Genomic DNA, 26,996 nt, shown 5'->3' with positions numbered 1-26,996 from the left:
TTTTTGCCTTCTAGTGAGAAGTCTCTCATGTTAGTGGTCTGTTCACTACTTGGAGACCAGTCTTGTGTGTAGACATCATCAACAGCCACTGGAGTCAGTGGCTGTTGAAGCCAAATCAGACCTTACTCAAGCAACACTTGCAATTGGCCAAATCATGAAGTCCTTTACATAAGAACATAAGAACGGCCATAATGGGTCAGTCCAAAGGTCCATCAAGCCCAGTATCCTGTCCTCTGACAGTGGCCAATGCCAGGTGCCCCAAAGGGAATGAACAGACAGGCTATCATCAAGTGATCCATCCCCTGTCACCCAATCCCAGCATCTGGCAAACAGAGGCTAGGGACACCATCCCTCCCCATCCTGGCAAATAGCCATTGATGGACCCATCTTCCATAAATCTATGTAGCTCCCTTTTGAACCCCTTCTCTCCCTTTTTTTTTGTACTCTGGCAATATCTCCCTTTCACTTCAGTGCAAGATTTGGCTGGGTAAGATGTGAGTCCAGATGTTCTTAGGGTACATCTACACTTCAAGCTGGAGGAGTAATTTCTGGCTCGGGTAGATGGAATTGTTCAGATTGAGCACGTGTGCTAAAAATAGAAGCGTAGCCATGGCAGTGCAGATGGCAGTATGGGCTAGTCGCCCTGAGTACAATCCTACCTGGGACCCTAGGTGCATACTAGAGTGGCTGCCTCATCCCACTGCCTGTGCCCCTGCAGCTATACTTCTATTTTTAGTGTCCTAGCTCAATCAAAGTTAGCGCACGTATGTCTACCCAACCTGGAAGTTACACCCCTAGCTCGAGGGTCGGCATAACCTAATCATGGGCTAGCTCATGAGGGTCTCAGTCTGCCCTGAGTAAAGGGTAGAGTGTGGATTCACTATTCCAAGAGCAGACAAAGGAGAGAATTGTCTCTGAATCACAGTTCTCCCGCTTTGCTCCTGGGGTAAGTAATCTGCTATTGGTATTGACATGACAAAGATGGCATCCCATCTCTGCCCCCACACAGCTGTGCTGGCCATTGTGTGCTGGGGAAGAAGTCAAGACTCCAATTATTTTCCACCAGGATTCATGCACTTGCCTCCCATTTGCTCTGGGGTGAGGGTGAGAGGATAGCAGGCCTGCAGAGGCTGCTCCCCTCTCCACCCACTACCCCCACACACTGGAACCTGCAATGTAGGTATCAACACTGTAGAATGGAGACTTGTATCTCCCTTACTCCCTGTGCAGCACTGTAGAGATTGGAAGGATTGTCCTGGGGTTATGAACTGGATTGTGACTCAACAGATCTATGTTTAATTCCTGGCTCTGTTACAGGCAGTGTCTGGGAATTTGGGTGAATTATTTAATATCTCTGGTCTCAGTTCTGCAAAACAGGGATAATATTTCCTCTCTACCCTTCACCTGTCATGTCTATTTATCTTGTAAGCTCTTTGGGGCAGTGAGAGTCTCTCTTACTATGTGTTAATGCCTAGCACAAGGAGGCTTTGATCTTGGCTGGGGCCTCTATGCACAGTATAATATAAATAATGATCAATGCTGGTCATAAATCAGCCCTATATAAATTAAAGGCTTTAATCTGGGTAGAATTTATTTTCTGTTCTTTATAAGTACGTATGTCTGTTGCCACAGGAAAAACACATCCCTTCTTGGCAAGACTCAAAGCTATTCAAGGTGGCATATTAGATCATTAGCCACTGTGGCAGCTGCATGGATGTTAATACCAATTAATTTCCTAAAACAATTCTGAGAGGGTTTGTTGTAGAAAAACTATATCGCACACAAAGTTAACTGCATTCATATGGGCTTTAGATGTGATATTGCCACAATATTTCTCGGTGGGAAGAACAGGGTGATGCAAAGACTAGATGATCACAATTATCCCTCTGGCCTATAATACAAAGTTGGGAATCACTAAACAGGCTGAATTCTCCCTGCTATGGATGAGGGAAGGGTGTAAGGAGCCTTCACACCCACCCCTAACTGGCATGAATTCACCAGGTGCCAGAGACTGGAGAGGAATTCTGTCCTCCTGACCCATTCCCACTCTCTAGCCATCCTGGCCAATTGTCTGGGGTGGTGGAGCAGGAGGTTTGCACTCCTGTGTCTTTCCTCTGGGCAGATTTTCCATCACCAAAGGCTCTCCTAAACTTTGGGTTCTGCTATTAGAAGCAACTTAGGTCCTGATACTGATGTCCCTGTGCTGGGACTCTCCTGAGTGAGGAGTCACTCTCACCAATACCTACCAAGAACATGACTGAGATTAGAAAACAAACAACCCAACTGCCGTTTGCTGCATAAGCAAATTGTACAAATGTTGCATGAAGATTCTGGTGTGGGGGAAGAATATGATACATTTAACTAAGCTTTTCCAAGTCTGATACATTTCCTTTTATCTTTGTAGTTAAAGATCTAGAAAGAAAGAAGGAAACATCAAGTAAATCCAAGGTCAAGGGTACAGAAGGTCAAGGGTACGGGAGTAAACCATCTCCATCTACAGAAGGTCAGAATGTCAAAAAATATGATTTTGTGATGTCACATTAATAACCAGTTAAATATATAACTCTGCCATTACACTGACCATTTTCCTCATTACAGATAAGTGACTTTTTTTTTACTTGTTTTCCAAGATAATTATCTGCATTTAATTGCATTGATGGCAATTATAGCAATTAAATATAAGTAAAAGGCAATTTTATTCACCCTGGATATTTGATTAGCTACAATAGAAAGTTTTCTTTACTTTGCTGTTCTATTTTTCATCTTTAAACAGAGTTTTTTAAAACTAAACAGCATGAAAAATAATTGAAAGTATTCTTTTGAACCTGCATAAAACAGATAGTCTTGCCTGATTTCTTCACTTCCATTCATTATTCAATATACAACATAGTATATATATAATAATGACAGAATTAAATATGACTTTCATGCTTGGAACTGATGTGAAATTGTCATATTTTATTACTTTGCCCTCTAGAATCAACCTTGCATAACTACCTGATTTTAATGTACAAATGTCTGTTTTATGCATGCATTACATGTCATTATGTGTCATTACACAAGTTTTATTTTAGATGTTTTGATTTTGAGTGCGAGAGAGAGATTCTTTACAGATTAACAAAAATAAATGTAGCAGACTTGGACGGGTAATGCGACTGGGTTAGTCATCAGAAACATTTCCAGTATATATAGCACATACAAGAAAATCCATTCTGCATTTAACACCTTACATAGCTTCCTGTTGGTTCTGAATTCTTAAAAGAAATCCTCCTTTCAGAAATAACACTGAAGGCAATTATTCCCATGAGCAGTTATCTACGATATGCAGAGCAAGCAAGGGCAAGAAGAGCTTGAGATAATCTTTCTGCAATAAATAGACAGTTGCAAGGTTCTCACCTCTCCAGTGCCATTTTATTCTGTATCATGGTAGTGCAAGCACTATGTTATTGGTCCAAAGGTCACTGAAGTCAATGGGAATCTTTCCACTGATTTCAGTGGGCTTCGGATTATACCGTATATATATGTCTGTTCAATAATTACAAGACAAAAAGAACAGGAGGACTTGTGGCACCTTAGAGACTAACCCATTTATTTGAGCATGAGCTTTCGTGAGCTACAGCTCACTTCGTCGGATGCATAAACTGGAAAATGCAGTGAGGATGTTTTATACACAAAGACCATGAAAAAATGGGCGAAGTGAGCTGTAGCTCACGAAAGCTCATGCTCCAATAAATGGGTTAGTCTCTAAGGTGCCACAAGTCCTCCTTTTCTTTTTGCGAATACAGACTAACGCGGCTGCTACTCTGAAACCTGTCATTATGCAAGGAATTACAAGACAGTATCTAAATTAATACAGTTTGGTTTTGTACAGCATTGTTCATACCAATTTGCCACTAAGTCTTCACGTTCCATACAGAATGTAAAGAAGAATACTGGAAAGAAGTTTCTGGAAAGAAGTTCACTAGCATGTATGGTACTGTAAACTGTGCGCTGCATCTGCTGATGTAATATGGATGGAGGTGATCTGACCTAGTATTTGGGAGAATGTCAAATATTTGGGAGCTGGGGGAAATGAGATGGTTAGGAAAGGAAGATGTGATTGCTTAGAGGCTTAAGAAGTGAAAAAGGCCAGGGAGAAAAAGCTGGGCCTGTAATAACATTTGAAGAAAGTGTTGAATTGGCTGAGAGAGAGAAGGTCCCTGAGCCACATTTCAGGAGAGGATCTACTACATCCTTCAGGAAGACCAGAAGTAGAGGCAGAACTAAGAACTATCTGCAAAGTTTGGAGAAAGGAGGATGAAGCTGGCACAAGAAAGTTGTGGTCTGTTGCCTCCCCATGTCATGATTCAGTCCTTTAAAAAAAATATTAAATCTTTTAACTTCAGAACTTGCTTTACTTCTCTGAAGGTCTTCACATTCCATGTAAATACTGATGGTTAGTACTGAATATCAAAATGGAAGTGTGCCATATGCTCAGAAGAAATGCAAAAGTTTTCTATGAAAAACTGTTGGTCTTGTCTGAAGGTTTTCTGTGAAGCTGGGGTGTGTGCTGGGGTAAAGTAAAACTTGGAAATAGCTCACTTTTTTTGCCCTATTTGTAGCTATTTTTGTGGATCCTGACTTTAATTCAGTACAGCTCTGTTCCCAATCCAACCCCATTTAAGTCAACATAAAGATATCATTAGGCTGGATTCTTCACTGGCTTAAACCTTGCGCAGACTTTCACTTTGTACAGGTGCAGATTTTATTTAATGTAATGGCAATTCAGGCCAATTGATTTTAATGGGAGTTGGACGACAGCATTAGCAAAAAACTTTTATGTAGAATACGACTGCATCTGTGGTAAAATACATAGGACAGAAGTGAACCTAGAATGGTACATTGGTGCAGGAAGAATAATGTTATCCAAATTGTATGAGTTGATAGCTAAACACTTTAGTTTATACTTCTGGATTTGAGAGAGCTCAAAAGAAATGAGGGAGGAGTTGGGGAAAGACAGATTAAAACATTGTTAAGAACAAAATAACATGGTAAAGTAAAGTATAAAAAATGATGCTTAGACATTTGATATTAAACACTTTTTGAACATGACTAAATGAACTGAGACCAGCAATAAATTGCTTCATGCCAAAATTAAAAATCTGGATATTAATATAAGCATAATTAAACCCCTCAAATATAGCAGTCGAAATAGACTCAAAGAATTTGTGTGTGTTATATAATATAAAGTGCATGCACGCGAACACACATGTTGATCAAGATCACTTTTGAAGCTATAATAATGGTATGAGAAAGATATTCAATAGTAGAATATATGCTTTGAAAGAGAGCATTGGGCAGACACTGGACTGACTTACAGGAGCTTCACTAGTATTGCAATTCAAGATGATTCTGACATTTTAAGACTAGAAATAATGTCCCTGATGCACTTGGGATGCATCACAAAGTAGCAATTCCAGGGAGCTGCTACAGTGTCTTTTCATCCTCTGCCATGTGGCCAGTGGAAGTTAGAGTATGCACTCTGCTGTTCTAACTTCCACCTCTAGAATACGTAGGCAGACCTTGTGTCAGTGGCGTATATCAGGTGTAGTGGAGCTCCATGATACACTGCTCCTCTCATGTCCCCTTCTCCCCCTTATACCACAGATGGTGTGGGCAGCTGGCACAGGAAGGAGCTAAACAGCCTCTGACAGTTTTACACTGTCAGAGCATCCCAGAGCCTGGGCTCCAGCCCATGCCTGAATGCCTACATTGCAATGTTATAACCCCATTGGCCAAGCCCCGCAAACCCAAGTCAGCTGACACAGGCCAGCCCTCGAGTTGTTTTATTGCAGTGTAGACATACCCAGAGATTCCTCTTACAGGCTGAAGAATCCTCCAGGGAAACCCTCTGGCTGGTTTTGAACTTGGTGGAGCAGAGAATCCAACCCAACATCTTGAGGTAAAGCTGTTAATGAACAACAATAATTTGTTTAATAAAGTATGGTAGAACTGAATATTGACATTATGTGAGAGAGCAGAATATGTGGCAGCTACCTTATGCTGTTAGAACCTCTTAGAAAATGTTCTTAGCTTACCTATGGAGTTTGTAAAAAGGACAAAAGCAAGTCGATCACTGAATTTTATGGCTGAAAATACTTAACTGATAGGTTTCAGAGTAGAAGCCATGTTCGTCTGATAGGATTGCTCTCGGAGTGCACAGTTAAATATAGGAAAACTCACACTGAATTCAATAGGTCCAGTGCCTCATCCATGATCCTGCATTCCCCATTTATTGAGACATCTTTTGACTTCAAGGGGTGGTGTCCCTCAGTAAGGAGTGCAGGTCTGAGCTCTTTAATGCAGGCACCCAGAAAAAACTTTCCACTCTAATTGTTCCAGAAAGAAGAACAAGAGACCCTGACTACTTCACACACACATTAATGTGTCGGGAATGCTTTCTCACTCTCCAAATAAAGTTAACAGAATCTCAACCTCTTTCAGCCCACTCATCTTCCAGCAATTGTACCTGGTCAGTTCTCCAGCCAGTTTGTGCACAAAGCTCCTTTCTGTGCAAGAAAAGGGGTTAATACATTCTATGCTTCTTCAGATGTTTTAGTTTTTTCCGACAACTCTCCACAAGTGTTTTTCTGTTTCAGTCCATACAGTGGTTCATAGATTCTCAGATGTATCCTATTCTCTTCAAAAAGCTTTTCTGAGGGCTTCAGATATTTCTTACAACCTGTTAGAAAGAAACTAAGGACTTGTCTACACTTACTGGGGGATTGACGCATGGTGATCGATGCATCAGCAGTTGATTTAGTGGGTCTAGTGAAGACCCACTAAATTGACCATAGATTGTTCTCCCATTGACTCCTGTACTCCACCTGAATGAGAAGCACAAGGGGAGTCACATATCTGAAGTTGTATAGTTTAGATCGATCTCCCCGGTAGTGTGGACGAGGCCTAAGACATGCAGGCCAGATTCTCCTCTCACTTACACCAGTTTATCCCCACTGCCTTCAGTTTATCCCCCCTGGAAAATGCCCCAACTCAGTGAAGCATTTAAGCATGTTCTTAAATTAATTCCTGTTCAGGAGTGCATGTAAACACTTGCTTAACTTCAGTGGAACTTAAGCATCTGCTTAAAGTCCAGCACATGCTTTATGAGGTCCTGAATAGTGATGCTGCTCTGAATCAAGGATTTACAGTAGTGTAAGCTATAGCTGTGCAAGTAATTGACTTTTTCAGTTTGGCCATTCCAAAAAATCAAAAACCTTAATCTCAGGTCAAACAAAACATTTTGTTTTAGTTTTTTGTGCTTTTTAAAAAACATAATAGAAGTAACTTTCTAAACAAAGTAGTTTTGAATCAAAAAATAAAAACATGGAAGGGGGTTTTCATAATTTTTTTAGTTTACCAAAAGAATTTTGCAAAATATTTGCGAAGTGTTTTGATTGACTCAAATCTTCATTTTTGTGTGTGGGGGAAAAAATGGTTTTTGGTGAAAAATTTCTCTCAGCACTAGTGTAAGCATGAGGAAAACTCATCCCATATTTTATTCAGGAGTTGCTTATAAAATGTTGAAAAGTCAACTACAAAAACATCAGCTTCATAAAATGATTTAAAAATATTTGCATATACTGCAAAGCTCTTTCTTTACCATAGACACTCCGCCACTATGTATTTCTTTCAATTTTAGTCACACTTTTTTACTGTGCACTAATCCGTTTGCCTTCTTTATGCATTGTTCTATGCTGCTACTCAGAAACTTGTTTTTCTTTATTCATAGAATCATAGAAGATTAGGGTTGGAAGAGACCTCAGGAGTCATCTAGTCCAAACCCCTGCTCAAAGCAGGACCAACCCCAACTAAATCATCCTACCCAGGGCTTTTTCAAGCCAGGCCTTAAAAACCTCTAAGGATGGAGATTCCACTACCTCCCTAGCTAACCGATTCCAGTGCTTCACCACCCTTCTAGTGAAATAGTTTTTCCTAATATCCAACCTCAATCTCCCCAACTGCAACTTGAGACCATTGCTCCTTGTTCTGTCATCTGCCACCACTGAGAACAGCCGAACTCCATCCCCTTTGGAGCCCCCCCTCTTCAGGTAGTTGAAGGCTGCTATCAAATCCCCCAAGAGGTCAAATTCTCCAGTCCTTAACTGAACAATTAATAAATTCCCACTGGCTTCAGTGGGAGTCTTACTCAGTAAAGGAATACAGAGTTTGGTAGGCAGATAGGTAGGATATGAATTAGCAAATTCTCATCCTGAGTGATAAACAGGCTGGTGGATTCTTAAGGCACGAGCTGCCTTGGCTTCGCAGATTGGGTTTACCAGGTTTTCATACACAGGCTAGAAATCCCTCCAGCCTGAGACCATCACTTCCCCCCTGTTCAGTCTTTGTTCCTCAGGTGTTTCCAGGTGTTCAGTCTTTGTTCCTCAGGTGTTGTTGTAGGGAGAGTGAGGTGCCATCATGATGTCATTGTCCCCCTATTATATCTTCTTCCCACTTGCTGGAGAGCTCTTTTGCTGTGACCTGGGTCAAACAGCTCCCATTGTATAGTGCTATCTCTGAGAGGTTTCTATTGTACACAGTTCCTGAGGTAATCCTTGTGCTTGTGTGTATTTCCTCAATAAGCCATCAACATTGTTTGTCCTTTTTACTGTTGTACCTGAAAGGCTGCTTGTGGGTGTTTTCAACCTCACAACATATTTCAGTAACACATGCATAGCCAAACTTCATAATTTCACATACGATGATCGCACATACCATCCAACAAGATATCAATGTCTCGCAGATCAAGACTTTTAGAATGATACCTCACAAGGCAGACTTTGTACAAAACATATCCTAATTACATGACAGTGATGAACACAGGGGTGCCAGGGTGTCATACCCAGGGCTGACTCCAGGCATCAACGTTCCAAGCAGGTGCTTGGGGCGGCAGTCAGAAAGGGGCGGTAGAGTTTCCGCGGCGGCAGCAATTTGATGGCAGCTTCTCCGTTCCGCCGGCTGTGGTAGCAATTCGGTAGCAGCTTCTCTCTCTCCTGCCGTCTGTGGCCACAATTCGGTGGCAACAGTTTTTTTCACTGCTTGGGGTGGCAGAAATGGTAGAGCCAGCCCTGGTCATACCCTAGTTCTTGTGTTATGAGAAGGTGTACCATGGATTTATACAGAAGCAATATGATATTTTTGTCTTATATATCCCTTTCCTAGTGAGTCCCAACATTCTGTTCACTTTTTTGACTGCTGCTGCACACTGAGTGGATGTTTTTAGAGAACTGTCCACAATGACTCCAAGATCTTTCTTGAGTTGTAACAGCTAATTTAAACCCCATTATTCTATATGTATAATTGGGATCATGTATTCCAATGTGCATTACTTTGCATTTATCAACATTGAATTTCATCTGCCATTTTGTTGCCCAGTCATCCAGTTTTTTGAGATCCTTTTGTAGCTCTTCAGTCTACTTGGGACTTAACTATCTTGAGTAGTTTTGTATCATCTGCAATTTTTGCCACCTCACTGTTTACCCCTTTTTCCAGATCGTTTATGAATATGTTGAATAGGACTGCTCCCAGTACAGACTCCTTTCCAATGGCATTTTGGGATGTATAAGTAGGGGCATAGCGAGCAGATCAAGGGACGTGATCGTTCCCCTCTATTCGACATTGGTGAGGCCTCATCTGGAGTACTGTGTCCAGTTTTGGGCCCCACACTACAAGAAGGATGTGGATAAATTGGAGAGAGTCCAGTGAAGGGCAACAAAAATGATTAGGGGTCTAGAACACATGACTTATGAGGAGAGGCTGAGGGAGCTGGGATTGTTTAGTCTGCAGAAGAGAAGAATGAGGGGGGATTTGATAGCTGCTTTCAACTACCTGAAAGGGGGTTCCAAAGAGGATGGCTCTAGACTGTTCTCAATGGTAGCAGATGACAGAACGAGGAGTAGTGGTCTCAAGTTGCAGTGGGGGAGGTTTAGATTGGATATTAGGAAAAACTTTTTCACGACGAGGGTGGTGAAACACTGGAATGCGTTACCTAGGGAGGTGGTAGAATCTCCTTCCTTAGAGGTTTTTAAGGTCAGGCTTGACAAAGCCCTGGCTGGGATGATTTAACTGGGAATTGGTCCTGCTTCGAGCAGGGGGTTGGACTAGATGACTTTCAGGGGTCCCTTCCAACCCTGATATTCTATGATTCTATGATTCTATGATTCCTGGAGGACACCACTGTTCACTCTCTCCATTCTGAAAACTGACCATTTATTCCTACCCTTTGTTTCCTATATTTTAACCAGTTACCAATCCATGAGAGGACCTTTCCTCTTCTCCCATGTATGAAGTGGTATAATAATTAATAGTAATCTTTAGCAGTTAAAGTTGTAAACTGTATATTAATTGTTCCTAGACTATATATCATCCAACAGTATTGTAAATCTTTCTGTAATATTTGGAAACAAAACTACCCTTAGAATAAATAAAATAAAAGTTGTGTGTCTCTCCACACAACTGTGCTTTTATTGTTTTGATGAATATTTTTTTTCATAATAAAATTTTTCCAGTGTGATCTCTTTGCACAATGCTGCTGTGTGAATTTCAGGATAAGTTCTTTCAAGGGATGATATAAACTGTAATTACTTGGTATACATCTCAGGTACATCCCTTTGTTTCTACACTACAGTAAGCTTTGCAGATGAGGTAACAACTCTGTAACTCAAATTATGTACTAGTACAGCCTCTAGTACACAAATACCATAAAACACAATTGCCAGAGGAAAGGAGATTCCAGTCAACAATGCACAGTAATTTTTTTTCTCTCTCTCTCCATATATATCTATATAATTTATAATGTGAATTCTGAATTATATTCTCATTAACACTAGAATGGGTCTATACTGCAACCTGACCTCATATGTCAAAGAGCAACTTGTGAACATCATATTATAGACTGGAATGGGAAGTTAAAAGTTAAAAATTTTATGTATTCATGGTGTTTCCAGTCCTCTTGGCTTTAATCCATACTTCAATCTATCACTATAGAAATGTCTATAAATAAATGTGTAGGATGCTGTCCATATGCACTGCTGCAGAGAGGAAGACCAGTCCAGTGGTTAGAGCACTAGTCTGTGGTTTGGGAGTGCAGGATTTAAGTCCCTTCATTGCCATAGCCTTCCTACGTGACCTTGGGCAAGTCACTTAGTTTGTTTCAATTCCCCATTTGTAAAATGGGGATAGTAGCTTTTGCCTACCTCACAGAGGCATTGTGAGGGTAAATACATTAACGATTGTGAGCTGCTCAGATACTACACTAATGAAGGCCACATAATCACCTTAGATAGATTTCCATATTTAGTTGCACGTTGAAGGATTGTCATGGTGGATTTGCAGGAATTAAAACTAGGGTGATGGGTGCTGTATAGCTATGGATAAACCTGGTATGGCATGAATGCTGGTCCCACAGCTGGCCAACGTATCCAGGAGAGATGTTCGTTTGCTGTCAAAGGTCAAAAAGCACCTTTTTAAAAGCCAGCGTCCATCAAACAGAGTTCTGGCAGTGGTCAGAGGGACGAGAGAGCACATCTTTTGGTGGTTGTTTACTCAGTAACATGTCTGTATATCTTCGTGGGATTTGCGTAATTCTGCCATGCTGCTGGGGCTGTCTAGTGCACAAGAGTTGTGACAGCTGTGCACAACTGCAAGAGGGGTTAGGAGCCCATTGAAGTCTAGAACTATTGAACACAATTTTACCAGGGAGGAGGTGTGTTGCTAAGGATTGGGTGACCCTGTCTTTCCCTCATGGAGGTGGATGGATCTCCTGCCACTTAATTGTAAATATGTAGGACTAGGGGAGAGGGGCCTCTGCATTATCATCTAATTCCTGAGGGAATCTTTTTAATCCTTTCTCAATCCTGCCCCCCCAATTTTCATTTTGTTTCAGTGTTATGGGGATATTTTTGGAGCTGGCACCTCCATTAATATCCTTCACCAACTGTCAGTCAGCAAGGGGATGACCCCACCTTCACATTAGGATGTCTGGCATGAATTGTTCCATTCCATTCCTTCATGTCACTTCTTCTGTTGAGCTCAGTTGTTTTAGCTGAAGATTGAGATTCCACTACTGGAAGGGAACACTTTTGAGTTGCTGCTGGAAACCTAATTTGCTAGTTTGAAGAGTTTAATTAACTGGACTCTGAATAATATTCTCATTAATATTACTGTGATGGCTCCATACTACAAATGGATGGGCTCAATGGGCACAATCCTGCAAATGTTTACTTACAGGAATAACTTTGCTCACACAAGTAGACCCACTGAAAATAATAGAGCATATAAAGTGTCTTATATGCATAACAGTTCGGAGAATGAGGCCCTAGAGCAGCATATATCAGGAAATTTGCAAGGTTGCTGTAGGTCAGCAGCTTTAGAGGCAAATTTAACCTCAGTAGTGCCCTTGCTTCAGTTCAGTTTATTTAGCTAGTACTAGTAGAATGTGGAAAAATCACCTTTTGTTGAACACTCATGTTTGGAACTTTTGTTTTAAATTAGATGTGTGATAAATACTAGAGATGGAAGATAGGGATGGTAGTTCGGTCTGGAAGGGTAATCAACTCTTTCCTGTAAAATATCTCTCTTATCTCATCTTTTCTGCTCCCCTAAGAACTTTCCAGCTCAATATCCCAATTTAGCTCAGTACCTAGAGGGCTTACAGGTGCTGTCAAACTGTGGCAGATGTTTCTGCCTTAAGAGTTTCATAATATTTAGTGTTTCATTGTTCTCCAAAGAAGTAGTAATAAAGTGTGAGTTGCAAGCAGTAACGGTGTATCTGTCTGTTTGTGTCTACAGATAGTTATAAATCTCTTTATAACTGTCAACATATTTCAGTGAGGGCAACTCTATTTGGTTGGTTTTGTAAAAGGAAAAAACCTCAGATGTTCAGATTTTGTCTCAATCAAATACACACTATGTCAGCCTAAGAATGATGTAATCCTTCTGTCAGGTGGTGTCAGCACCACCCAAGGCTGCGTTCTATATCTAAGGGTTCCCTCTGACGGGCATTGTGTTATTGGAATGGAACCCCCAAAAATGTAACCCTTCTGCCCGTCAGAGTTGGCAGCAACAAGGGCCGGGTTCAATATCTAGGGGTTCCATTCCAATAACACAATGCAAACCGGCTCGAGCCCCCACCCAGTGACCTGGGACAAATATATACCACCCCCGCTGGGCGCCTCCAAGAGGCAGTACTTCCCCTCTCGCAAGCACATAGTCTGAGTGTAGCAAAAGCCTTTTAATAACAGAGAGAAACAATGTGGCATTGTGTTGGGGAAACACCACCAACAGGATCCATAACACAACCCATGAGCAAAAAAAACCCACCCCAGGCAAATTGGGGCATGCCCTTTTCCCTTTGGTTCTTGAGTCCAGCAACCCCAAATCACCCAAAGTCCCAAAAGTCCAATGCCCCAAAAGTCTCTGTCCCTGGTCAGGGCAGCCCCAGAGTTCGAAAGTTTATCTGCGGAGTTTTACCTCCCAACCTGGGTGGAAATGGGACGGGGGTAAGAGGCACCTTACATGATCTGAAGCTGACCGCCCCATAGCTCCATAGCGGCGCTCCGCTCCGCCAGCCGCCCCACAAACTCCTTCGCTCAGCTGCGCTCCGCTCCGCCAGCCGCCCCACGAACTCCTTCGCTCAGCTGCGCTCCGCTCCGCCAGCCGCCCCACGAACTCCTTCGCTCAGCTGCGCTCCGCTCCGCCAGCCGCCCCACGAACTCCTTCGCTCAGCTCCACGGCCCACAAGCAGCTCCTGCCATCCACACACTGCTCCGCGTCAAACTGCTTCACCAGCCGTCCCGCAAACTGCTCCACAATATATCTTCAGGCTCCCCCACTACTTAACACAACACTCAGTGATTTCAGCTCTTAGGTGAATTCAGCTTGTAGTAGGGGAGCCCCAGTGCTGGTGCACTGTCAGCCCAAAGTGAGCTCAGCAGCCTATAACTAGACTTCTAATGAAATCAAAATTAGCTCTGATATTCCACAGTGGAGAGAGGAGGAAGTGCAATTAGCATGTAAGGCCCTCACCAAGGGGCCCATGCCACCAAGTATTAATACTTGTCCCCAGCCTCTCTCCATTCACACAATTTTGGAACCCATGACCCTTGCCTAGTGAGTGCTACTTAGTTGATGGTGAATCCCTCCATCATAACAAAAGGCCACGTACAGTTCCAAGCACAGTTCCCATAATCAGGGTAATAACAATTTATTCTTCCTGCCCCAATAACAGAGACACTGGGGATCCCACAGCAGCCAAAGTGACCATTTGGGCAGCTATGGTCTCATTCTAGGCGTGGTGGGTGTGCCTATGCAAATGAGATCGGCCCCTGAAGTTCTTTTCCACAACTTGCCACACCTCACCACCAGATGTCAGGGTGGAGCTCATCCTGACACTGCTTACAATAGCATACCAATTGAAATTTTTAAACTATTTTTAGATGTTTTTCTACATTTTCAAATATATTGATTTAAATTACAACACAGAATACAAAGTGTACAGTGCTTACTGTATATTATTATTTTTATTACAAATACTTGCACTGTAAAAATTATAAACAAAAGAAATAGTATTTTTCAATTCACCTCGTACACGTACCATAATGCAATCTCTTTATTGTGAAAGTGCAATTTACAAAGTAGATTTTTTTATTACATAACTGCACTCAAAAACAAAACAATATAGGCACTAAAGTTTTACAAGTTCATTCAGTCCTACTTCTTGTTCAGCCAATCGCTAAGACAAACAAGTTTGTTTACATTTACAGGAGATAATGCTGCTGGCTACTTATTTACAATATCACCTGAAAGTGAGAACAGGCATTTGCATGGCACTTTTGTAGCCAGTGCCAAAAGGTATTTATGTGCCAGCTATGCTAAACATTCATATGCCCCTTCATGCTTCAGCTACCATTCCAGAGGACATGCTTCCATGCTGATGATGCTTGTTAAAAAAAACAATGCATTAATTAAATTTTGACTGAACTCCTTGGAGGAGAATAGTATGTCTCCTGCTCTGTTTTAGCTACATTTTGCCATGTATTTCATATTATAGCAGTCTTGGATTATGACCCAGCACATATTGTTTGTTTTAAGAACACTTTCACTTGTATTTGACAAAATGCAAAGAAGGTACCAATGTGAGATTTCTAAAGATAGCTACAGCACTCAACCCAAGGTTTAAGAATCTGAAGTGCCTTCCAAAATCTGAGAGGGCTGAGGTGTGGAGCATGCTTTCAGGAGTTTTAAAAGAGCAACACGCAGATGCGGAAACTACAGAACCCAAACCACCAAAAAAGAAAATCAACCTTCTGCTGGTGGCATCTGACTCAGATGACGAAAGTGAACGTGCATCGGTCTGCACTGCTTTGGATTGTTATTGAGCAGAACCCATCATCAGCATGGACGCATGTCCCCTGGAATGGTGCTTGAAGATGAAGGGACATATGAATCTTTAGTGCATCTGGCACGTGAATATCTTGCAATGCCGGCTACAACAGTGCCATGCGATCATCTGTTCTCACTTTCAGGTGACATTGTAAACAAGAAGCGGGCAGCATTATCTCCTGCAAATGTAAACAAACTTGTTTGTCTGAGTGACTGGCTGAACAAGAAATAGGACTGAGTGGACTTGCAGGCTCTAAAGTTTTACCTTCTTTTATTTATGAATACAGTTATTTTTTGTACATAATTCTACATTTATAAGTTAAACTTTCATGATAAAGAGATTTCATTACAATACTTGTATGAGGTAAATTGAAAAATACTATTTCTTTTGTTTATCATTTTTGCCATGCAAATATTTGTAATAAAATAATATACACTTTGATTTCAATTACAACACAGAATACAATATATTTGAAAATGTAGAAAAACATCTAAAATATTTAATACATTTCAATTGGTATTCTATTGTTTAACAGTGCGATTAAACTGCAATTAATCGCGATTAATTTTTTTGAGTTAATTGTGTGAGTTAACTGCGATTAGTCGACAGCCCTAGTTTTGGCTTGGAATCTGCCGAATGGAGAGTCTGTATTTCTCCCCTTCTGAGATAACCATGGTTAGGCTCAGCCAGGAACCCCTGATCATGGCTAGGTAAGCGACAAATTTTGACTGTTCCTCTTTCATAATCCCCTCCTCCCCATTTCTTCCTCCACTTAAAAAACAAAAATTAAGTCCATGTAACTAAAAAATCTGTGCTAAGACTTCGGTAGATTCCTTTGACTTGTGCATTGTATCCTTATCCCTATCCCCATCCCGTCTGCTTAGTTTGCATGTTTTTGGATTGCAACCCCTTCAGGACAAGGATTACCTCTTTTCTGTGTTTGCACAATACTTATTACCATGAGGATCCAGTCGCCGTTGGGGCGTTTTGGAACTACTGTAATATAAATATTTAATGTAACAAGAAAAGAGAGGTAGCATATGGCAGGTGCTGTGTGACATGGATTCACAGAATCATAGAAATGTAGGATTGGAAGGGACACTGAGAAGTCATCAAGTCCAGCCCCCTGTGCTGGGGCAGGACCAAGGAAAACTAGAACATCCCTGACAGCTCTTTGTCCAACCTGTTCTTACAAACCTCGGAAAAGATGGAGATTCCACAATCGCTGTCTTTGATAATCTGGCTGGGGCGTGATTTTCTTAGGGCTAGTCTACACTGTCAGTGCTAAAGCGCTGCAGTGGCAGCGGTTTCATGTGGCTTGTTTGGTCGCGGTGGCTCTAAAAAACCCACCTCCATGAAGGGCACAGCTACCAAGGCTGGGGGCACAGCTGCCACTGTCTACACTGGCGCTTTACAGCACTGGAACTTGCTCCTCTCCGGGGGCTGTTTATTCACACCCCGGAGCGAGAAAGTGCCGCGCTGTAAATTGCCAGTGTAGACAAGCCCTTAAACTTGGAGCACGTTATAAGACTGTAACACAATAGAATCTTATAACTGTACAGACAGTGTTGCCACACACATTTCATCAGAATAATAATGTTCATCAGACTGAGGTTTTTCAAACAATACCTCACAGGGCACACCTTGTACAAAATTTATCACAGTCTTATAAAAAGGGTGAAAATCATGGTACGCACGGTCATACCTGTCTAGTATCATTCTCTGGAATTCAGTGGAAGTATAGGAGTAAAGACTGCCAGGTCAGTCTCATGGCATCTTTCAGTCAGGGTCTCAAAGTACTTTGCAAACACCAATGTGAGCCACCTAATGCCTTATTTTCAGGAGTGTTGCTGATCCAATGCTCCCATTGACTTCAGCATCTCTACAGATCCGACGCACATAGTGAAATCCTGACCGTATTGAAGTCAAAAACAAAACTCTCTTTGACTTCAGTGGAGCCAGCATGTCACTCAAGGTTTTGTAAGTTGGACACGCAAACCTCATAGCACCCAAAATTAATAATTCTGAAAATATGGCTGCATATATTATATATGCTCATAAATTTTGTTTAAACACGTAAATATTTTCTAGCAAATAATATACAGTAAATCATGTAATGTGATCAAGGGACTAATGATGTGCTTTACTGGTATTTAAAAAACGTTTCCTTCTCATGAACCATATGCTGACATGATTCTTTCAACACAATCCTCCACTGAGTTCCATTGAAAAATTTATGGTACAATATGGCCCATGTCTCTTCCTGTGGCTTAATGACATATCAACCTTGTGAGAATGTTTTGTGTTAATATCTGGGAGTAACCATTCGAGGCAGTTTTGAGAGAACCTGACACTCAACAGTCTTGAATTATAATTGAGTGGCATGTCTAATTCCCTGAAGAGCATGATTAAGATGTGTTTCTTAAATAGTAGCATATTTGTTGTACTGAAATGATGAGTAAATGCATCCATATAAATAAAATTTACAATCTGATTTGTTGAAAAGTTGTTTGTTAATCCTCAGAACAGCTGTTGCATTTAAAACATCAGCACACTCAAATACAGTACCAAAGAGTGAAGAGAAATAGAACTATCCCTGCAATCTGTGAAAGAGTTTCTCAAGTTTCATGCACTTCACACAGGGAATACTACATGGCCAGTAGGGCTACGATTCAACCAGGAAACACCAGTTATTTTAACCCATCTCTCAAGTAAATGTACATTCAGTAATTCTTGTTAGGATATAGGAAAGAATCCTAAATATTTTGTAAACTAAATAGATCTATTGATTGCTTTAAAAGTACATTTGGTTTGTTTTGTAATACCATTTGATTTTGAAGAAGGATGGTTAAAAAGAATTGCTGACTGTCTGCTGCAGATCTGAAGAGTAGTCACCAAATATATTTAATCAAGTTTCTGGGTTTCTGGCTGTAACTTTTATTAAAAACTTCCAGTTTAGCATTATCCCTGAAATAACCTTTGTTTTTTTTCTCCCTTTTAAGGATTACTGAATTTGCTGATTGTGTGTGGTTTGGATATTAAGATGTGTCTTTGCACTTGGGAAACAAAACCAAGTGCCCACAGAATTTGTTTTTCCGCTACTTGAACTAAAAGAATTTTCTGGGACAGACACAGATGCATGGGAAAGGGCTGGCCTCATTTTCGCCTGTGGTTCAGGGATGAGCTCCTGAGCTTGCTGGGCTGATCTCACAACATGATGATGTTCCAACATTTAAATCCTTCAAATTCAAGCAATGTTTATACTTGGTTCAATGAAAGGTCAGCCATGTTTTATGCATCTGGTTGGTCCCTGCCTTAATATATGTGGTGTATAAGACTCTGATCTCAGTGCAAAGATATTGACATCATAGTGTTGTAATAATAATTAATAGATCCTTGTCCATCATGTCTCTCTCACACACACGCACGCACACACACACACATACATACATATATTTATAAAATCATACTGTGCTGGACTGAATTCCATATTTCATCCTTGCTCTATTCTCATCTTACATTTCATTCACATCTGTCATCAAATTTCTTTCCTTTCATACTTTGTTACCCTATGAACTAAGCTATCTTGGTTTTTCCATTCATATTGTACAATCACTGCCATCTGCTTAAACTCTCCATCCCTCCTCTTCCTGATATATTATTCTACTTTCCCACTGTGACAGCGAATAAGAAAGGAAATGACATAGTGCAGCCTCAGAAAGAGTTATAACCCCAACTCCTAGCAGAAAAAGAACAATGTGTTTTGGCTCTTGAAATGCGGAGCAAAGTGCCAAGTCACAGGGAGGTAAAACATCACATGTCATTCTGCAAACTACATCTGAAACTAGGTGCAAATTAGACCACTCTTTCTGAGATTCGGCCTCTTTCCATGTGGTGTTGCTTATGTCCATGTGCAACCTCTTCCTCTCTCTCTACCCCTGTGCCCATGAAGACCCAGAAAATATCAACCTTGACACCCCCAAGTATTCAAAAGTCATGAGCCAGAGCCCCCATCCCCCAAATCATGAGTTTGGCTTAAAAATCAGGGAAATTTTTTTTTGTTTAGAAAGACTAAATCTTGTGTTTTGGTTAGAGGGAAGAATAAATGTATTTGATCTCACGATCTTTCACAATAACACTGTAAGTAGGATGATGTTGAGTTTGTATTCCTGTCAAATTGTAAAGACTGCTTTTAATGTCTCACTATTGTTTATTCCATTTTAGGGAAGTTTCTACAATTTCTATTAAGTTGAACTGGAGAAAACATAAACAAATAGTGGGTGTACAGAAGTAACAAAAGCTAAATGTTTTATGCAGAAAAGATTTCCACAAGTGCATCCCAGCTATGAAGAGTGAACTATATTCTCACATTCTGTGGCATTTCAATACAATCTTGGATCAAATCACAAATGATTATTTTGATACAGCTATTTACACTGGTCTGATTATATGGAAATAAAATATTGAAAGAATGTGTTTTTTGTTTTCTTTACCTCTTTTGCTGCTGTAAATGAAATTACCTACTCCAATTAAAGGGTTGGGTTTTGTTTGTTTGTTTGTTTGTTTGGCAAAGTAATAACTACAGGATTGAAAAGGCATCATTAAAAAACTTGTTCATGTGTAAGAAGTGAGAAATAGGTTGATTCTGAAACCATTAATACCCTAAGTTTTAAAAGTGGTGAAAGGGACTTTAGCCACACAAATCCTATTATCCTAATTGTGTGGTATGGATAAACCTCCGTGGATCACACTGAAAAGTCACATCTGTGCTGCAGTGTAACTACTTGGATGCAAACCCAGGGACCAGTTCTTCCATCCTCACTTGGTTTGAGTAGCATTTTACTCTGCCAATAGTCCTGTTGAAACTAATGGAGCATAATGTACTATGCAATGTAAGGATGGTAAAGCTGACCCTCATTTTAGTGACAAGGTAAGGCATGCAAATTGATCAACAGGAAACATAACTGGGCAAACATATGTATGTTTAGAGCATGCTGTGGCAGATATCAGCTGCAGTTCAGTAATGAAAAATCAAATCCTAATCCCACAGAAGTCAATGGAAACTTTGCCATTGATTTCAATGTCAGAAGGATTGGGAGCTTTGTTTGAAGTTATCTTCCAATTTATGCTCACTTTTCCAATATGCTCACATTCTTGATACTTACTTAATGTTTTTCTAGTGTTTATACACTAAAATATGTTGCCAATTCAAATACTGTTGTCTTGTACTGTAAAAATCTGAGGTAAAGGCTTTGTTTTGGCACTTTCACAAGTGGAATTTTTCCACGTGTTCATAACTCATTCTACACTGCTAACTGTATGTAGGAAAAACACCCTAATCCTTATAAAATACTTCTAGTGAATTAACGTTAACTTTATGGACTGGTTTCAGAGTAGCAGCTGTGTTAGTCTGTATTCGCAAAAAGAAAAGGAGTACTTGTGGCACCTTAGTCTCTAAGGTGCCACAAGTACTCCTTTTCTTTATGGGCTGGGTTTGCCATCCACTGTGGTTATATCAAATTTGAAAGAAAGAACTTGACTAATTCTGTCCAGTTAAAAAAGTTTGTGACTGTGGCTACTGCTCTTAGTCCTTCTGCACATCAGATTGTATTTCTATTTAAGATAATCATTCTAGTGACATTAATGTTACGGTGTTAGTGTTGTTTTAAGCTGCTGACCACATGGTCTGTAATCCCATTCAGTGTTGTATGAGCATTTGAGAGGGCCAATATGTGCACCCCGTCTTCTCTCACTGAGTCTCCTCTCTTATTAATCCCTCATTTTAACAACTCTATCCTTTTCTCAGCACTTGAGCAATTTGCATCCCTCTCCACTCATATCTCTTTCTGCACTACTCATTCTGATGTTTGAATACTCTTTGTGATCTCAAGTTCAGCTTGCGGCTCCTGGGGAAACAGGTGATGCAAATCAGAGCTTATTGTCTATCAAGCCAAGTGAACACTCATCTTTCTGTCTACCTAGCCTCTCTCCCAAGTGCAAAGACACAGGTTCTTTTATCAATGGCTATGTCTACACTCATGGTGGCATGTAGAGTACAGGGTGCTTGGGTAGCTACACGTGTAGTATCTCTAGTGAAAAGCTCCAGCAGCATCCCCACTTCCTCCTCTGTGCTTGAGCCTTTCTCTGCTGACAGAGCCTTTCACTGTAAATTAAAACAAAATCTATGGTCTATTGCATTCTAGAAGCCGAGTGCATATATCCCCAGGAATTAAAATGTAAACATGAGCTGCCATTTGATGCTAGTCTACCAATATAGCAGTTTATGCTTTTGTCTTCACTGTGTTTTTAAGTAATCAATACTTTTTCTAAAATTAATTTTACACAACCAAATAAGAGTCTAGAACATATTGATAATATCTTATTAATGTATTTATTTTTAATACCTTAGCTCACCATCATTTTTATGGTCTGTAAAAGACTATATTGTCTCTTGAGTATTAAACTTAAAAGGAAAAATCCCGGAAACTTTTAATTGCTCCAGTATCATTGTGATTAAATTTATTTTCCATTTTATGATTTACAGAAAGTCAGTTTACATGTAAAACTCCAGCAATTGCAGACATTGTGATCCTGATAGATGGCTCATGGAGTATTGGCAGATACAACTTCAGACTTGTCCGGCTTTTCCTGGAAAATCTGGTTGGTGCCTTCAATGTGGGTTCTGAGAAAACAAGAATAGGTAAGGTTTCTAAAGAAAATTATGTAAATTCACAGTTGAATTAAAACAAACAAAAAAGAAAACAACAATAAACCTTTGATTTCCAAGGTAGTGATTAATGAACTTAATCCCTACATAGCTGTACAACGTACATCATCCTCTTTATTTGTCATGAATAAAAATATTAGTACCTGATCCTGAAAGCACTGTACACACGGAATTTCCATTTAAATCAATGGGAGTAACATGAATGAAAAGCTTGTAAATTTGGATCCGATCGTTGTACACAAGATATTTCTCATAATGAACTGTGATATTCATAAGAACATAAAAATGGCCATGCGAGGTTAGACCAATGGTCTATGTAGCCCAGTATCCTGTCTTCTGACAGTGACCGCTGCCAGATGCTTCAGCAGGAATGAACAGAACAGCAATTTTGCATGATCCATCCCCTTTTGTCTAGTCCCAGCTTCTGGCAGTTGGAGGTTTAGGAACATCAGGAGCACAGAGTTGCATCCCTGACCATCTTGGCTAATAGCCATTGATGGACCTATCCTCAATTAACTTATCTAATTATAGTTTTGTCCTTCACAACATCCCCTGGCAACAAGTTCCACAAGCTGACTGTGCGTTTTGTGAAGAAGTGCTTCTTTATGCTTGTTTTAAACCTGATGCCTATTAATGTCATTGGATGACACCCAGTGTGATCTTATGCGGAGGGGAAACAAAATTTTTTTTTCTTCATACCATTCATGATTTTTACATACTTCTACCATATTTTGTCTCTTTTTCTAAATTGAGCACTCCCAGTTTTTATAATCTGTCTTCATATGGAAGTGTTCCAGACCACTAATAATTTTTATTACCCTTCTCTGTACCCTTTTCCAATTCTAATACATCTTTTTTGAGATGAGGCAACCAGAACTGTATGCAATATTCAAGATGTGGGTGTACCATGGATTTATATGTACCATGGCATTATGATATTTTCTGTCTTATATCCCATTCTGAGTATCTGTTCTTTTGATTGCTGCTGCACATTGAGTAGATGTTTTCAGAGAACTATCCATGATGATTCCAAGATCTCTTTTTTTGAGTGGTAACAGCTAATTTAGAAACCATATTTTTGTATGTATAAATGGGATTATTTTTTTCCAATGTGCATTACTTTGCATTTACCAACATTGAATTTCATTTGTCATCTGTAAAGACATACTAACCGATCTCACAAAACTAGATGACTGGGAGGGGGACAAGTCATCTAGTTTTGTGAGATCCCTTTGTATGTCTTAGTTAAGTACAAAGCTGACTACAATTTTGAGTAATTTTGTACTTTCTGCAAATTTTGCCACCACACTGTTCCCCTCTTTTTCTAGATTATTTATGAATATGTTGAACAGCACAGGCTCTAATACATATCCTGTGAGGACCCTGCTATTTGCCTCTCTCCACTGTGAAAACTGACCATTTATTCATACCCTCTGATTCCTATCTGCGACTGATCCAGAAGAGGACTTTCCCTATTATCCCATGACAGCTTAGTTAGCTTAAAAGCCCCTGGTGAGGAACATTGCTAAAGGCTGTTTGAAAGTCCAAGTACACTGTATCGACTGGATCACTTTTGTCCACATTTGTTGACCCCCTCATAACATTCTAATAGATTGGTGAGGCATGATTTCCCTTTACAAAAGCTGTGTTGACTTTTCCCCAACCATATCACATATGAATCTAATAATTCTGTGCCTTACTATAGTTTCAAGCAATTTGCCTGGTACTGAAGTTAGGCTTACTGCCTTGTAATTGCCAGGATTGCCCCCTGGAGCATTTTTTAAAATTGGCATTACATTAGTTACCCTCTAGTCATTTCATTCATAGGTTGATTTAAGTAATAGGTTACATCCTGTAGTTGTTAGTTCTTCAATTTCATATTTGAGTTCCTTCAGAACTCTCCAGAACTCTCAAGGTACATCTGGCCCTGGTGACTTAATACTGTTTATCAATTTGTTCCAAAACCTTCTCTATTGACACCTCAATCTGGGACAGTTCCTCGGATTAGTCACCTAAAAATAATGGCTTGGGTGTGGGGATCTTCCCCACATCCTCCTCAGTGAAGACCAATGCAAAGAATTCATTTAGATACTCCATAATGGCCTTGTCTTCTTTGAGTCTCCTTTAGAACCTCAAGCAGCCAGTGACCCCACTGATAGTTTGTGAGGCTTCCTGATTCTGATGTGCTTAATTTTTTTTTTGCTGTTTTAGTTTTTGTGTCTTTAGCTAGTTGCTCTTCAATTTTTTTCTTGACATACTCTATTATATTTTTACACTTGACTTGCCAGAGTTTATGTTCCTTTCTATTTTCCTCAGTAGGATTTGACTTCCAATTTTTAAAGGATGCCTTTTTGCCTGTTACTGAAGATGGCATTTTTTGGTCCTCTTGCTGTTTGTTTTTTTTATTTGGGGTATACATTTAATTTGAACCTCTACTATGGTGTTTGTGAGTAGGCTCCCGCAGTCTGCAAGCATTTCTTCTTTCCAACTGTTCCTTTTCATTTCCATTTAACTAGCTTCCTCGCTTTTGTGTAGTTCCCATTTTTGAAGTTAAATGCTACTTTTGCCCCTACAAGGATGTTAAATTTAATTACATTATGGTCATTATGACTGATTGGTTCAGCTATATTTGCTTCCTGGATGAGATCCTGTGCTCTCCTTAGGACTAAATCAAGAATTAACTCTCCCCTTCTGAGTTCCAGGACAAGCTGCTCCAAGAAGCAGTCATTTATTGTGTCTAGAAATTTTATCTCTGCATCTCTTCCTGAGATGACATATAGCTATATATTCATCTCAGGTTCTAAGCTAGTGCCTTTTGAAATCAACAGAAAGACTCATATTGACTTCAATTGGCATTAGATCAGGCCCTTACAGTGGAATTTTTAAATGAAGAAAGTGCCAACAGACGGTTTCTATCATGTTTAAAACTGATTTGAACAATATATCATATCTGTTTTGCTACTTACATTTTAGCCTGTTCAAAGAGGCATTTAATAAAATTGTTCTCTTTCATGAAATGTGTTCTTGGAATCTTACTAAAGCCTGAAAAAAAATGCACATTACCTTTTACTTAAATTCCTTAGCACTTGAAAGAAAAACCTAGAAAATACATAGTGGAGTTGGCATCCAGAACAATTTAGGGAGTAATAAATTCTTCTTTAGATTAAAGAGTTCAAAAGAGCCCTGTTATGGTAGCAAACTACTGATAGCCTAGTGTGTATATACTTGAAAAAATGAATCTCATGCAATGTATTTATTTCTGGTTCACTAGGTCTTGCTCAGTACAGTGGGGATCCCCGAATTGAATGGCATCTGAATGCCTTTAGCACAAAGGATGCTGTTTTGGATGCAGTCCGTAATCTGCCATATAAGGGAGGGAATACATTAACAGGTACAGTATGTATTTTTGCATTAGCCACATGCTCCAAAATATGCCATGCTGCATTGGCTTAGAGTATTGGGGTTTGTTCTGTTTCTTAAAGGTGAATGTGCTGTTTATTTTTGAAGTTTGCCTAAGAGCTTGATCTGAAGTAGCTGCAGTCAATGGGAATCTTCATGTCTTTAGTGAGCTTTGACTCAGGCTTCAATCTGCAAAATCTGAGTGTGTATGATCTATCTATGCCAAAACTAACAGCAAAGGAAGTTCACTTTTACATTCTGGAAAGAGGATAGAGCAGCAAAAGCCATTGACGCTGTTCATACACAAAACCTCATTCAGTTGGAGAAAGAAAGTGTGTTGTTTTAACATCTGACTGTTGGTGGTGGTAAATTTTCAAAGAACCACCTGGGGGTTTTAGACTCCCATTAACTTTCATGGTATTGAAACCCTGCATGGCTTTTTGGAAATTTAGTGGTGGATAGCTGTGGGATACTTGTCAATATGATAAAATATATATCCTCTGGAGAGGAATCCCATAGCATCAGTGCAACACTTAATAGTCTTGGCTCTCTTGTCTGGAGGATAATGGACTGAAAGAGTAAATTATTGCCAAACTATTTTTTCCAGAGAGGCTTAGAAGTTCTCCCTTTTCTCCTCCACCAATCGCTATTTTGGTGGAAGGAATTATTATGGTTGGACTGGGAACAGAAGGGATATACTGCGGTACCATAGCTGAACTGATGCTTGATAGAAATACCAAGAAGCAAGTAATAAATCCAGTGCGATGATTATATTCTGACATTAGAGGTGGCTTTTGCCTAACCTCTTTTTATATGGCTTCCTTTTAACTTTCAAATTAGAGCCAAGTTGCCTCTCCCAAATCAGTAATAATCAGTTTTTGACGTTACATTCTCCAATAGCTTAATTTAAGCTTTTCCTCAGCTTATGAGTGTAAAAAGCTTTAAAATAAAAGATTGTACTCAGCAACTAGATTTTAATGGCCTAAGTTAAGTGGTAAATGGGTTTCTATGCAACATTTCTGCAGGGGGTAAATTTCTCCCATAAAACTTAGCACTGTCGGCTCTCAGAGACTCCAGTGGGAACTGAGGGCAATGAAAGCTGCTCAGGATCAGTTCCGTATTCAGTGGAACTTGAAGAACCACTCCTGGGAGGGGTTTCAGGTTCAGGCCTGAAATTAGCAATCTGATTTCCTGTTTCAGTGACTTCTCCTGACAAACCAACAAAAGGCAGTTTCGTTACAGAAATATCATCTGTAATTTGACCAGCATTTCTAAAAATGTGTGTTAAACAGGATGTATATGTTACTCTTTGAAATACCAGTTCAGCAAATGACTTCAGCATGTGCTTAACTTTAAGCATGTGAATAGTCCTGATGCTTTCAATCTTGAGAAGTCAGTGTTAATGGTAAGCATGTTTTTAGTCCTTTGCTGAATTGGAACCCAAATTTA

At 40.0% G+C, this 26,996-nt stretch overlaps 1 protein-coding gene across 1 annotated transcript in view; it reads left to right on the top strand.

Annotated features, from left to right (window-relative positions):
* Positions 1 to 26,996, top strand: part of COL14A1 (collagen type XIV alpha 1 chain) — a 167,747-nt gene that overhangs the window by 15,075 nt on the left and 125,676 nt on the right. Inside the window, exons 4-6 of the mRNA XM_077808839.1 lie at positions 2,405 to 2,503; positions 21,966 to 22,121; positions 25,420 to 25,539. Of these exons, the coding sequence (XP_077664965.1) occupies positions 2,405 to 2,503; positions 21,966 to 22,121; positions 25,420 to 25,539 (375 nt within the window). The remainder of the gene's footprint in view (positions 1 to 2,404; positions 2,504 to 21,965; positions 22,122 to 25,419; positions 25,540 to 26,996) is intronic.

The sequence above is a fragment of the Eretmochelys imbricata genome, chromosome 2 (genome assembly GCF_965152235.1).
Source record: "Eretmochelys imbricata isolate rEreImb1 chromosome 2, rEreImb1.hap1, whole genome shotgun sequence".
Classification (NCBI taxonomy): domain Eukaryota; kingdom Metazoa; phylum Chordata; order Testudines; family Cheloniidae; genus Eretmochelys; species Eretmochelys imbricata.
Note: the sequence above shows the minus strand (reverse complement) of the source record. Positions and strands in the feature narration are given on the sequence as shown.